This window comes from Perca flavescens, chromosome 14 (genome assembly GCF_004354835.1).
Source record: "Perca flavescens isolate YP-PL-M2 chromosome 14, PFLA_1.0, whole genome shotgun sequence".
Lineage (NCBI taxonomy): Eukaryota > Metazoa > Chordata > Actinopteri > Perciformes > Percidae > Perca > Perca flavescens.
Genome location: NC_041344.1, coordinates 14,739,078 through 14,753,063, shown reverse-complemented (window position 1 = coordinate 14,753,063; position 13,986 = coordinate 14,739,078). Strand labels below are relative to the sequence as shown.

At 39.2% G+C, this 13,986-nt stretch overlaps 1 protein-coding gene across 7 annotated transcripts in view; it reads right to left on the bottom strand.

Moving 5' to 3' along the window:
• The window catches only part of ubap2l (ubiquitin associated protein 2-like), a 28,999-nt gene extending 15,048 nt beyond the window's left edge, over positions 1 to 13,951 (bottom strand). For 3 of the 7 annotated variants that reach the window (XM_028597081.1, XM_028597086.1, XM_028597084.1), the window contains exons 1-10: positions 13,671 to 13,842; positions 12,354 to 12,491; positions 11,679 to 11,756; positions 10,641 to 10,751; positions 8,811 to 8,982; positions 6,125 to 6,226; positions 5,918 to 5,963; positions 1,954 to 1,998; positions 1,032 to 1,138; positions 657 to 716 (exon numbers count right to left, since the gene is read on the bottom strand). In XM_028597081.1, coding sequence (XP_028452882.1) covers positions 657 to 716; positions 1,032 to 1,138; positions 1,954 to 1,998; positions 5,918 to 5,963; positions 6,125 to 6,226; positions 8,811 to 8,982; positions 10,641 to 10,751; positions 11,679 to 11,756; positions 12,354 to 12,449 — 817 coding nt within the window. In that variant the 5' untranslated portion in view covers positions 12,450 to 12,491; positions 13,671 to 13,842. The other 4 variants (XM_028597085.1, XM_028597087.1, XM_028597082.1 and 1 more) reach the window with 3 other exon arrangements.
• Between the last annotated feature and the right edge of the window lie 35 nt (positions 13,952 to 13,986).

Below are 13,986 nucleotides of genomic sequence, written 5' to 3'. Positions count from 1 at the left end.
GGGTCCGTAAGTGATTAGTCAACTGCGTGGTTAACATCATCTACACTAGTGTCTCGCTTTCGTAGTGTCACACTCCTTGTCCACACATGCTGATGCAAAGGGCTGTTACCATGTTTTTCCATAAAAATCGTGATATTGCTGTCCTTTTTGCAGACAAGGACGGGATACCAAAACTGCGGGATCTCACTTAATTGCCTGTGCATTCACGGATTTATTTGCATTTTTACATCAATGCTAAGGGCAGCTTCGACATTTGCCACACGCTGCGGTAGCACTCTGTCTAATCACCTTAGATATGATTGCTATTTCAGTGTAAACAAAAAAAGACAGGAGTGAGGGAGACCATGTATGGGGCTGAGGCAATAATAATAATAATAATAATAATAATAATGTTATAATTGACAATACTACCACCATTTAATTAAAATGTGACTCAACTAAATATTTGTATTGATCTCCAAAGCATTATCAGTAAAACAGTTAAAATAGGAGAAATGTGAAAAATTGCATTGCAAGTCGATTTAAGGTGTTCGTCCCTAAATTTTCTGCGTTTGCCCCTAAATTGTTTTTGTTGGCAGGCTACAGTGGTCCTAGTAAAAAAAAAAAAAAAAAAAAAAAAAGTTAGTCTGGAGCCCTGAAAGTGAAGCTAGGTTTACCAGGAGCAGAGTCAAACTTGGGTGGGTAATTTGTTCCCTCTCCTGCAGCGTATTCCAACCCTAGAGACAAAGACAGAAGTAGGAGATTGAAGTTGAATGTAATGAAAATGTGACTATACTTCAGACAACTGGACACAGATGTGGATGTAAAAAGCTAAGAGAAATACAATATCTCTGGAATTTGGTATTTGTAAACAATGTGCATGGTTCTATGCCCAGCACCGAAAAGCAGATTTCCTTCCTTTCATCTTTATCTCAAGAGCTTCTTTGGGATGCGGATAATGATTTAAAAATTCTTTTGATGGTAAACAGATGATTAATTGATAAGATTACTTCTCTTATTAGAGGGCAACACTTCTTAATACACTAACTTACTAGCTCCCTCCTCAAGGTCTGAGTTTCCTGTGTTGTTCCAGGTGCTGCACCCTCCATAGTTTTCTTCTGCCTGGGCTGGCTCCGCATAGTCAGCAGGGTTGAATGTTCTGGGGAAGAAAGTGATAAGTGGGTTGAGTTGAGAATTGAGTTCATGTACTGACCAACAGCTGAAGGGCTGCCAGAACAATAAAAACAAAAAACTTCAGCCACAACTGGGTGCCCACACACAATAATATGGGGTCCATTTCTTAACTTACCTTCTACAGGTCAAAGTTTTGAAAATGTTAAGCAGAAGCAGACTCCTATTCAATTCTTAAACCACTAGTGAGCTAGTTGGTTTTGCGCCTGCATATTGCACTACGAGTACTGTATGAATAAATCCCCAGCTCTGCTCTTATAGTCATTATGCTTTTAGCTAATAGAAACACTTCAGAAAGGAGTGACTGGGGAGTTTAGCAGGAAGAGGAAATTATAGAAACTGAAGTGAAACCATTTCCATCTTTGACAGTTTGTACAGTCAAGACATGCAAATTAGCATCTAAATACTGTTTTTGTTGTTCCTCAAAAACTCTTTTACTGCACGTTTTTAATTAATCTGACATATCTGTGTATGCTGGTAAAATTACAGCTGGTGCAACCTAGCAACATGAAGAACAAGACTTTTCTTTTGAGTCAAGCCAAGATGCTTTCATTATTTGTCTAAGATCCTTCCTGTGCAAATCTGAGGGCATTTATGGCTTGCGTGAGCAGATTTAACATCAAATTTCAGGAAGATCATATTGCTTTAATATCCTATTAATAGAATGAGGAGTAATACTTATGTTTTGATAATGTCTTATATTACAACATCCTGTTTTATGGCACTGAAAAGTCTCCCTACAGAAAACAAGAATAACAGACACACCAGAGGCGATGCACTCACCTCTCACCTCCTGCAATATCATATCTGGGCCCCTTATCAATCTGGCTTTAGAGGAAAAATAATGGCAACAATTACAAGAAGAACAACAAAGTAAAAGTAGAAGATAAAGCTTTTGTTTTTCAGACCACAATCCAGAGCAGCAGCGTAAGCAAAATGCCTTCGATCTGCCTGTGCCAGTGTTGTAACGAACACTCTACACCGGTCAGTCACTCTCCAATGCAAGGCAAGCCAGTGTGCTTTTAGTCATGGTGGGTAAATACAGACCAATAAACCCAACTAAGAGGTATACACATTGCAGCCACAAACACAAAACCGTTGCTAGATGAGAGCAGTTATGCAAGAATAAATGCAGTAATCTTTTCATTGATGCAGTTAATGCCTAACCATTCTAAGAATTTCAATGGTACCTTCTATCACACCGCTGCATCATCTCAAATTAGGAATGTTAATATTTAACCGTTAACCGACAATAAGAATTTTGACCGATTAATATTATCAGTTAAACAGTTAACACTAGGTCGATACCTAGTATATGACTGGATCATATATGGTCAATGTGCTTAATTGTGGCCAAATTGTTACAGGGATAGTCAACAGTGGTGTCTATAATGTAGTAGATATTAAATGTTCATCCGTAGTGGTCCCAGTAATATTTGTTGTGTACTGATGTAGCTATCACATGACATTGTAAAGCTACATTTGAGAACATTAATTGAGGACTGCTTTTCAATGTAATCATACTTTTTTTTTTTTTTTAAACAAATTCTTGTTCTGGATTACTCATCTAAAGTGTTATTGTGTAATTAATGTTACTTTGTTAAACAGACCAGACATAGGTTTCACCCCATGACAATTATGAACTACAGCCTCCAATGTTGGTCTTGAGGAACTGTAGCATTTATTCATAGACAAACTGAAATCTACACTGTATATTTAATACCACCTGACAACTTTACCATTTATTTCTTCTCTGCTCTCTTCGTTGCAGTTCTTTCACCGCTGAAGCACTGCCCTTTTCCTTTCAGCACCAATGTTAAGCGTCTCGGACGCGTAAGCAGTTACTGGGAACGTGGATGCGTGCATCCATGACAATGCATGGATACAATATAGCGGCTGCGCTACCCGTACAGTATGCAGCTGCCTGCAGAAGCTGAACTCAGAAAATATGTCTGCGCCTCCTGGATGGGTCAGCGTTTCCTCTATGTTGATTTTACCGTGGCGGCCCCCCACAGTATCAGAAATAGGGCTGCTTTGTTAGAGTGCATGTTGGAGAATAACGCGGTCACTTTGCAGAAAAAGGGAGAAAGGAAAAAGAGACGCTGTCCGGATGATAAGCCAGTTGAGATTGTGTGTGTATGTCCTTGAGAACTGTAAGTCGTATAACTTATGTTGTCAGTTAATTTAAGCCTGGTCTTGCAAATTTAAATTAAGTTAACTGGTGATTTTCAGACCTGCCCCCACTGCTAAAAAAATCCTAAAGGAAACACTGTGGGTGAACTGAGAATCAGTTGCTGGTTTGTCGGTTAACGGTTAATGATCAGTTAACGAAAGTCAGCTATCTGTCAAAAAAATGCATCCTTTTCTCAAAGCTATTACTAAACAGCCATACAGGATGCTGACGTAAATCAGCATTCAATATCTCCATTGAAAGATCTCCACCTTACGTCAACTAGTGTAATGACAAACACATACTTCATGATAAACCTTGACCAGCTTAAAATGTAATTTGGCTCAATTCAGATAAACAGCTGAGCTCAGTCTCCACAAGAACCACACTTTTACTCTAGTATTTGTAGCTGTGACGTACAATATTAACCATTTTCAGGGGGTTTGTATACGCTGACTTGGAGAGGCCTCGATAAATATGACAAAGTGGGACTCCCATCTCTTCCCTTGGTTTCTTTTCTGCAAATTCAACTAGATAATTCAAATAAAAGCAGCTAACAGTTACCCCAAAGAGGCAACACTTTACATGTGCCAACCAATGCTGTGGTACAAGTGAATACAACTGGCTACATAATGACTGCATCCTTTACACCAGGCAACATCAGCGATGAAGGAGGTTGATATATGCAGCCATGTTACATGCTGCAGTTATGGCTAACACAACTCTGGATGCAACATTACTTTGTGTCACAATCTCAAGGGCAGTGATTCAATTCAATACAGTTTTTAGAACCATGATTTAATTCCACAACGATGAGCCACTACTTTATATTATATACACATTAAAAAAACACCCATTTTACTATAAGGCGACACATTATAAAATAGGAGGCAAATAGTGAGGTTTCCATTACTTCACTAACCACCAAATACTAAGGACTTTCTTAATCCCCAAATGTGTCTGAGATTCTTGGAATTGCAACTTAAACCATGTAAATTAATTTTTAATATACCAAAAATCTGATTTGGGCTTACAGTGTCAATGTAGCCTTAGGAGAGTAGTAATAATTTAGCTACACGTGTTATGCTTAATGACACAGGTATCAGACAACTAATAAGTAAATACCTCCTCTTTCCTCTTTATTGGCCAGTGAGTAAGTGAGTGAATTTGTGTCTGAAATTCTTGGCACCATGAGGGTTTCTTCATCTTCAAGCAACTGTTAATATGTAAATAAAAACAATATAATCTGCTATATTTGGCTAAAAACCAACATTTGTAGATATTCATAAATTGATATAATTTATTGACATTCCTCCTACCGTCTGAATCATTCAAGTTTTACACTAACTTTAGAACAAATCTTTTTGATTAGCTTATTCATCAGTAATGACGTGTGGTACTCTTTTCCCTTGTGAGCTCACAGTGTTCATTTAATTTGATTAGAACGCTAACATTTTAAAGCAGAATATGTGTATGTGGGATGAATGGTACAAGGTGCCTTAGCATCATCTCAAAATGTACCAGCACAATGTACCAATGATACACACAAATGCAAACCTTCCTTTTGAGCCACATTTGTTTCATTTAAGTCACCGTGTTTAACGGACACTGAAGCCAAGCTGGTAAACTGTCTGCTAGCAGCAAGAAGCAAAAGCAATCACATAACTGTTGTGGTGGTTGGGGGGGTTAGGTAACATGAAAACACCTCAGCTAGCACTGCATGCAATTGCAGGTGGGAAGCCCCAGCTCACCAAAAACAAGCTTAGTTTTTAACCAATATGAAACAAGCATATTGTAGAATTCGTTGACATATGCAAGTCAATATCTAGGTCCACACACATACTTAAAATTCTAGGACATTTTCACAGCATCATTGAAACACAAAGCATACAGATAACACCTTAAAGATGTGAGGTTTTGTTAGTTAATGTCTTACACCAAAACACTTTGTTTTATTCAAGTCATGCCTCTACTCTCTGAGCCTCTGTGTTCAAACATATTTATGGCATGAATACAGTAGCTTTGACACACACATTCAATAGGCTACTTTGTACTCTTAAGAGTGAAAATTGCATTCCGGCTTCTCTTGGGAGGAAACCACTCAGCCATTGACCTCACAAGAGAAAGCCACATTACATCACATGTGCTACTCTACTTTAGCAGACCAAGAAGATTTAAAGATCCATAACTATAGAGTAACATCAAATCCAACTGTTTATAATCCCACGCAAGAAATTTGTTAGGACAACTACAATGTTGCCCTTTACATGATGAAATTTGGTAATAATGTCATCGCAGTTGAGAAGCATCAAGCTGCCAGTATAAGATGCCAGTATAAGATGCAAACTAATTGACTGACATTAATAACAACCCCCCCCCAAAATGTTAAGACATTATGCACTCTCTGAAGAGAATTATTCTGCCCAGGCTGTTCCATCCCATTGGCTGATGTATATTCTCCCTCTTTTGGATTAAGGCTAAACAATGGGCTGGGGTCCTGCACTCTGGTGACCATGGCAACAGGTAAAAGTGGAACAAAAGGCCTTCTGGTTTTAGACAACGCAGGTGTTCACTTACCCCATGCCTTGTGCCGAAAATCTGCCTCCTCGCCGTCCAGACACTCCTGAAGAGACAAGAGTCAGTTTCTTAGCCTGACAACTATTTTCACGAGAAAGAATGGCAGCGTTTAGTAAATATAAAAACCGTCCCTCGATTCTGCCTCGTTTTGATAAGATACATTTCCTTCACAAATGGCTTTGTCTAAAGAGGATTACAGCAACTTACCGACAGTCCCTCTTCCTCTTCCTCTTCCCCTTCGGCCTCGCTCTGCACCTCTTCCAGCTATTCCAGCCTTGGCTCCATCCAAGCCATTCTCCTGACTACGAACTTGAGTTAAGAAAAGAAAACGGCGTCAGATTTAGACACTACGCTGCATGCCGACGTCAAAATAATCATTTAGGCTAAAATGTGTTTACAGGTAACAGAGAAACAATATAAAATTGTGGTGCAGAATGAGAGCTGTGCAGCCCTAGATAAAAAAATAAAATAAATGACGAATCTTTTGCCGGCTATCATTTACTGTGGCACACACTGTCCCCTAGGGCTGTGCAATTAATTGAATTTCAATTTCGGCTCCCAACGATCACCAAAATAGTATAATCGAGAAAAAACGATTATTTTGCCATGTTCTGTTTTGCAAGAACACTTATTTTGTCTTGTGTTCTGAATGACACGCACATCTGCCCCTCCTGAACATGCTCCCGACCCGAAGCCAGTCAGGGAGGCTAGTCGTGTGCATATCATCCACTGGAATTTAAAAACTCAGCACGAGTAAAGATGGCAGCAGCGTTTGGTGAGCAAAAAAAGGCAAAACCAACTCAGTTGTCTGGGAACAGCCAACGTTAGCTAACCCTGCGGTCCCTCTGCCTTTGTGCCCTCCCCTCCGCTGTAGTAGACGCTGTATTCACTTACTGTTTAAAACTTTTTCAAGCTTAGTGGGGGTGCCTAGGCATACTGCTCAAAACAAACATGAAAAAACATAGTAATGTTCCCTCAGCATTTAATTTTGTTGTTAAACTGTATGTAAATGAGCAGGGACGTTAAATCACCTGTTTCACGTAACGTTACTCTAAGGTAGCGTCTATGTGCTGGATTTTTCCTAAGGTTAGCTAGCAAATAAGCCCACTGACAGCGACATTATTGTTGATATTTTGGCACAATGTTTAGTAATGACAGTAGTAGTGGTCATAGTGAGTGAACATGTGATGTGAGATGCACATTGTGTTATGTCTGTGGAAATGTTCATTAGCTGTGTAACATTATGTGTGATATCTGTACAGCTGAACTGACTCACTCAGATTTTATTCTGATCCAAAGACTGAGATAAAAGGACACTAACAGATTATACCCTGGACACTATCCATTATATCCAAATGTTAATGAGTAATCGTGTTAAATAATTGTGATTTCAATATTGACCAAAATAATCGTGATTATTATTTTTTACATAATCGAGCAGCCCCCCTCCCCCGCCCCTTCAGAACCACAGTTGGGACTAGGGGGGCTACTGGTGTGCTGCAAATATACTAATGGCATAATGGAGCTGACCTAGGATACTTTGATCTCTACCTTCAAACCAAGATGTGTTGTCATGCTATCCTGATCAGTTTAACATGCTTTTATGCAGAGGATGCCAGAAACAGCCTTTTTTTTTTTTTTTTTTTTAAAAAGGCTCTCTATTGTCTGCTTATGGAAATGGTTTTATGGAAATTGTGAAGTTGTGAACATTTCTATTCTATTCTTAACTTCACTTAACAAATATAGCCACACTGTTCCTATACGTTTACAAGCTACTGTTGATGCGAACCAAACACTTTATACTACTTCTTAACTCTTAAAGCCTCCCATTGATTAACCACTGGAGGATTTTTTTTTTTTTTAACAAATCATTGCTCACAAATTGCAGATTAATTATGGAGTACTACAGTGCTCTCATGTATGCATTAGTGAAACGTGTCAAAATTCACAGGACAGGAAATTATCTCATGTTGTAAATCGTAGCGTGCATGTGAAGTTTGATTGCACCAGGGCTAGAGCTCCAGGGTTATGGCCAAAATGATAAGCATGATTATTTTTAACATTAAGATCACCATTATTTATCACCATTATTCATGGATATTAAGGACATTTTTATTGCACTTTCACATTTATATTAACAGCACTGGTTTCACTTCCATGTTGTGCTACATTCCTGCAAATGTACATATCTTTGCATCAAAATAAGACTGGCGCTTTTTCACAGTGCATCACCTAGAAGCAAATCATAAATAAAAAAATTGTACCCAAAAATAGGGCTAGCTCTTTGCCCTGTGCTCCAGACATTTGATTTTCATTTCGCCCATCTGCTCTCTGTTGTATATTACTCCTCTACTCTGCAGCCCCAACATTCAGGAAGGTTTTTCAAAGGCTGCCACACCAGGGTGCATGTGCAAAGGCATGACATCTCGATCACCCCCTGGTGGCTGGCTGTTCATTTAGGAAGCGCTTAATTATTATGCAGCTCAGTTTTCTATGAGCGATGCACGCATTTTAACCCTTGTGTTGACTTCAGGTCACACTGACCAGTTTTCAATTTTTGTTTTATATCAGAAAATATGGGACGTAGAAATAAGCGCTGAAAATGTGTAGAAGAAAAATGTAACAATTTAAAACATTGGAATAAACAAAAACAAAACTGAAAAAAAAAAAAAAAGGCATCAAAAAATTTAGTGTTTTTTTCAAGGTTGACGGGAAGACAACACAAAGGTTAAAACGTCAATATCGTCATGTTCATTTAATTGTGGGAAACCAAAATTGTGTCCGAACAATTGTGCAGCCCTAACCAGTGCTTTGCTTGCCAAAACAAATATTCACAAGATACCTAAAAAAAGTAAAACGGTTAAGTCAAAGTAAAGGGATAGTTAACACTTACACTCTCGTCCCCTGCTGGCTCCACGGCCCTTACGTGGAGCTCCACCTCGACGACGTGCTACATCTCTCTCTCCTTTCTCCCGGTTCTCTTTTCCTTCCTCTCCAGTTTCTGCCTGGCTAGTCTCCTTCTGGCCTGACACCCCTTTCTTCTTCCCCACCATTTCCCAAGAGTCCTTAGGAAAAAATAAAGACAGCATTACACTGCTGGACTCACTATGTACTGAGTCACCAATACGTAAGGCTGGGTATTGTTAAAAAATATTCGATATTGGTACCAATACCGTGTATTCAATACTGGTTCCTAAAAAATACCGGTTCCAAAACAATACATTTATTCAAAACCAATTTTATAAAAACAAAAAGACAACATTACACATAATGGCAAAAACCTTTTTATTTATTTTTCAGCTCCTACTACATGAGCCCCATCTCTGTGCGCAACGTAGAGTTTTTCCTGCCTGCCTCTGCGATGTGTAACGTTAGACAGCCAATCACAAAAATTATTAGATCTTGGTAGAAGCATGCTGCATGCTTATTGGCTCACTGACGCTGATGAGATTTTCTCCTTAGGTATTGATAATGGGTATTGAATGAAGAGGCATTTTTTGGTAATAAAAACACTGAGGAAAAGTGAAGGTTAATTTATTTCTAGACCACTGCCATAACAGGACAATGTACTCAGCCAAAATTTGATCACAACTAAAATAAATGTATTCATAAACAAACTGGTTGGATGTGGAGTGTTGCCTGGTGGTAAGTATGGCAGTTTGGATCGACATGCCGGATGTCCCTCACCTTGCAAAACGTTTTGGGAAACAACAAATTTAAAGCAAAGAAAATTGCATTGTACAACCAGGCAGGCCTGGTTAGTCCCTATGTGGAATGATTGTAAAGATTTAAAAAGAATAGGTTTACAGCATTTACTATGTAACTGAGACGTTTTGGGACCAATTGGCGGGGATTTGACAAAATACTCACAGCAATACAACAATACACTGGTAAGAGCAAATTACATTTAAGCATGTATCCAGCTTATTTATCTAGCTCACGTTACTGTATTGTGTGAACAGTTAACTTCATTGAATATCGTATGTGGCATTTTATAACAGGGTGCAAATGTTCCACCAAAACAAGTTCCTTCCCGAGACCATTTTGCAGATCCACCGTCTTTGCGACCAGAGCTTAGCGCCGCACAAGAGGATTATGATTGGTTTAAAGAAATGCAAACAACCCAGAACGTATTTTTTTCTCCCATCCAGGAATGTATGTGTGGAGTAGCCAGACCTTATTCTGCAGCGCTGCAGAGTATCTTGACAATCCAGGAAGCTGACAGCCCCTTATCTGATTAATGTGCTAGCAAGATAAATTTCCACCCTTTTTAAGTTTAAATATCCCCCTATATTCTACTAGTTCCATTTATATCAAAGCTTTATGTAACTATGAGGTCTCATTGTTATCAACCTTGTTGCACCTGTGGCAGTTTTTAAGAACTGGTCAAAAGATTTAAATCGAAATTATCAGTCGATTGTTTTTACCTCTTATTTAAATAATGTAATCGAGACAAAAGGTGAGACAGTAATACATTTGTGAAAGGATTCATTTCTTAATGGGTCAGTGAAAACATACTAGGGGCATGCAGAAGTGACAAACTGAACAACAAACAAGGGAAGTACAAAAAATGTGTTTAGTCAATTTCTTTTTGCACCTTTTTACCTTGATTACCAATTTTATCTAAACTAGGAAAACCTGCTTCTGCCTGTGTTCATACCATGCTATACCTTCACAAGATCCATACACTTACGCTTAGCCCTCACACAAAGCCAATACTCACAGTATCTGGGTTACCCTCCAGCAACACATTAATGGCTCTGTTGACATCCCCGTTGCAATCGTGCAGTGCGATCATAGACTCATCCTGGTCCTTGCCTGTGATGTCAATCAGCTGCAAAAGAAAGAGTGGCATGATGAGACACAGAGGTGACCCCTGACAACTTGTTCATAAAAAGGCTGTTAATGTAAACTTATGCAAAACATTTTTTTTTTTAAAAACATACATACATCAGAACAAGGGTTAGCTAAAGAACAGCACGCCTGCTACCATCTTGGTCACTTCAGTAGCTTAAACACAAGTTTTATTTTCCATAATGGTTGTCACACCATGCCCTCTTTCAATGCCTTTGAAAATTCTACACACTATAATCGAGTCTGCAAAAGATAACAACCTCTTATCAAAAAGGTACTGATACGTTTTTTTAAATAAAACTTTCCAACCTTAAATGACAATTTTGAGTCTTACTTTTTTAACTTTGACTAACGTAATCATTAATCACACGATTTATTGCCAGATTCTGTATAACAAATAAACGTAAAGCAATTTTGTCAGAATTTGTAAAACTAGCAACTGAAACTGCTGAGATTTATTTATTAAGAGCAGATAATGATATCTAGTGTGGAACCTCAGATTTTTAACCTCTTAACACATTCAAACACCCATTTGCTGTGTCCATTTCTAATAACTTAGATTGTGCCTTAAAAATACATAGTTCAAGCATTTTTTCCATATCAATTCCATAGCTAATTAACACATTTTATGCAGAGTGATATATTGGCTATATATAATATTCACCACCACCGCAGCCTTAATATAATGCACTGAATGTCACTGACTGTATGTGCTTGATGACATCTGGCCAACCAAATATGCAATAACAATTTTATATATGCAATATGCATAATATAAGAGACACACATATACACACCCAATGCAAGACACAATACACATGATAATCTGTGTGTCACAGCTAAAACACAAAGTAGTGCTACTTAACTGGAAAACTCAAGTAGGACAATAGGATGTGCTTCTGCTCACCTGTTTGACCTTCTCTTCAAAGTCTGCATCATTGTGGTCGGAAATCATCTGCGCAAGTCGGATCTGCTCTGCGGTAGCCTGTTCCAAGAGTAGTGAAACATCCAATATTTGCAACAAATTTCATGCATTCATGTAAAAACTCATATTTAGCCATTCATAACAACTTTTTAATGCAACTAGCTTCTATTACTACTACTGGGTACTAGAGGTCTTGTTAGACCCTTCAATCCCTTACACACTTAAAGACCTGCCCAAACACCACATTGTAACTATAAAACTTGTGTGATGTTAGCTGGTCCACTTAGATCAGTGAGTTAGTTGATCAGTGTAGTTCAGACTAAAGGTGTAATCCCTAATGTCTAAAATCAGGGACTTACCTCTAGATTGTCAAAATATGATGTCAACAGTCCTGATTATCTTGCAGTAGATTCTTAGCTTTAGTCAAATAAACTTATCAAATTACTATTTAATAGGGCTGTAACTGGCATCATTTTTCACAACCTCTTACAGAGAACATTTTGTTGAGCCATGAATTTTGGTATTTGAAGTTAGCTGGAATTTGTAGAAACTGTGTCTAACAAAACAAGTCACATTCAGTAATACATTGCTTTTCCTATATTCAACTATATTGCTATACTCATTGCATCTGGGCAGTGTGACAGGTGGTGAGAGTACCTGAGGCCTCTGCTTGTGCTGTGTCTGACTCTGTGTCTGGCCCTGTGTCTGCTCCCAGCTGCCACGGGCTCGGTTCCCGCCCATGGACGTCATCATTTACAGTATATACAAATAACAGTATTTACAAAGGAATAACACCTGAGAAGAGAAAGGTGAGAGAGACATTAAAGACCTGTGACTATTACCTATTTATGTCATCATAGGCATTTCTGGTACACACTACTACTTCCTCAAACTGCCTGGTGGCTTATTGCCTAGGGGGTAGGGGGGGAGAGAGTAGAGCAAGCTAGCAGCGTTATCAAGAAGACAGCATCAGCTTTGTTCCCAGAGACGCCTGAAAAACGTTAACAAAGAGCGGTTTTCAGCTCTTTTCAGGCAATGTCTAAAACCAAAGCTAGCCGCGGGTATGACCCGCGAAGCAAGAGTGCCTGCTGCACTCAAGGCTTGCAAGTGCATAACGTTAGCTAACTTATTTACCTCTTCACAGTATTATGCAACGCTTTCTTTATCAAAATAGCCTTGGTGGCGTTTAGTCAAACTATAGTGTGAAACAACATTATATGATTGCAAAACCTACGATAGCTAGATCAACACTGTTTTGAACACCAAATGAAAGAGCCAAGATACAAACACATAACGTTAGTTAAGACATCCGACTGGCTAACGTTATAACGCTACATCTCTTTTGGATAGCAAACTGTTAACATTGCTATCGACAGCGACTGCTTAATCTTACATACGTTACGTAAAACCCTGTTTGGACTAGCCCACAAACAAGCCTAAAACCAGGGCCCGTCGAACATATCCAATTCTATTAACCAGCCACATGGCCAAAATGCTAGCCAACTAGCTAATACTTGAGGGGAAAGCATCCAGCTTTGAGGTCGTGGTGGGCTTCCGCTTCTCACGGCTTCACCTCATGGCGACAACGAGGATAACTCTAACAGCCGATAGCAAACTAGCTTACGGAGTACCGACAACTGCTGACTTAGCTTGATGGCCAACAAGTTTATTACCGAACTTACTAGCGAGCAGTGAAGCTTTCACGTTCGAACAAACCAAAAACGCCCATGCCACTAGCTAGCTAGTCTGCTAACGTGTGTTAGCCATGCTAACTTAATTAACGTTAACGTCGTTTCGCACAGCTAGGCAACATTAGCCAGTTAGCAAAGTAGCCCCTTCATAAACTGCACCACCTCTATACAACATTGTAGCCCCAGTATATTATGATGGCCGGGCTCTCGACATAGGAATCACCGATGCTAAAGGCAGGCCTGCAGGCCGCTAAAATGAAAATAAATAACAGACGATACTGACCAGAAAACCGGCTCAATATTTGACACTGCTACACAACCGACCGACAAGTGGTCTCGTTGTCGACCTTCTAGTCGGATTTAGCACAGGATATAATTCCTGAACCCCAAGTTGATACAACTAAGTTGGGAAAATATAGCGAACCGACTCGCTCACACAATAAGCGAGAGACTGAATTTACCTGTTTCTTTTCCACTCTGACACCACGGAGAGCTGCGTCACGTGGTTTACAGGGCGCTTCGAGGAAACTGGACCCACAACATGTGATCACGTTACACACTAAAATAGTTTAATATTATCAGCGGAGTTATGACATGTC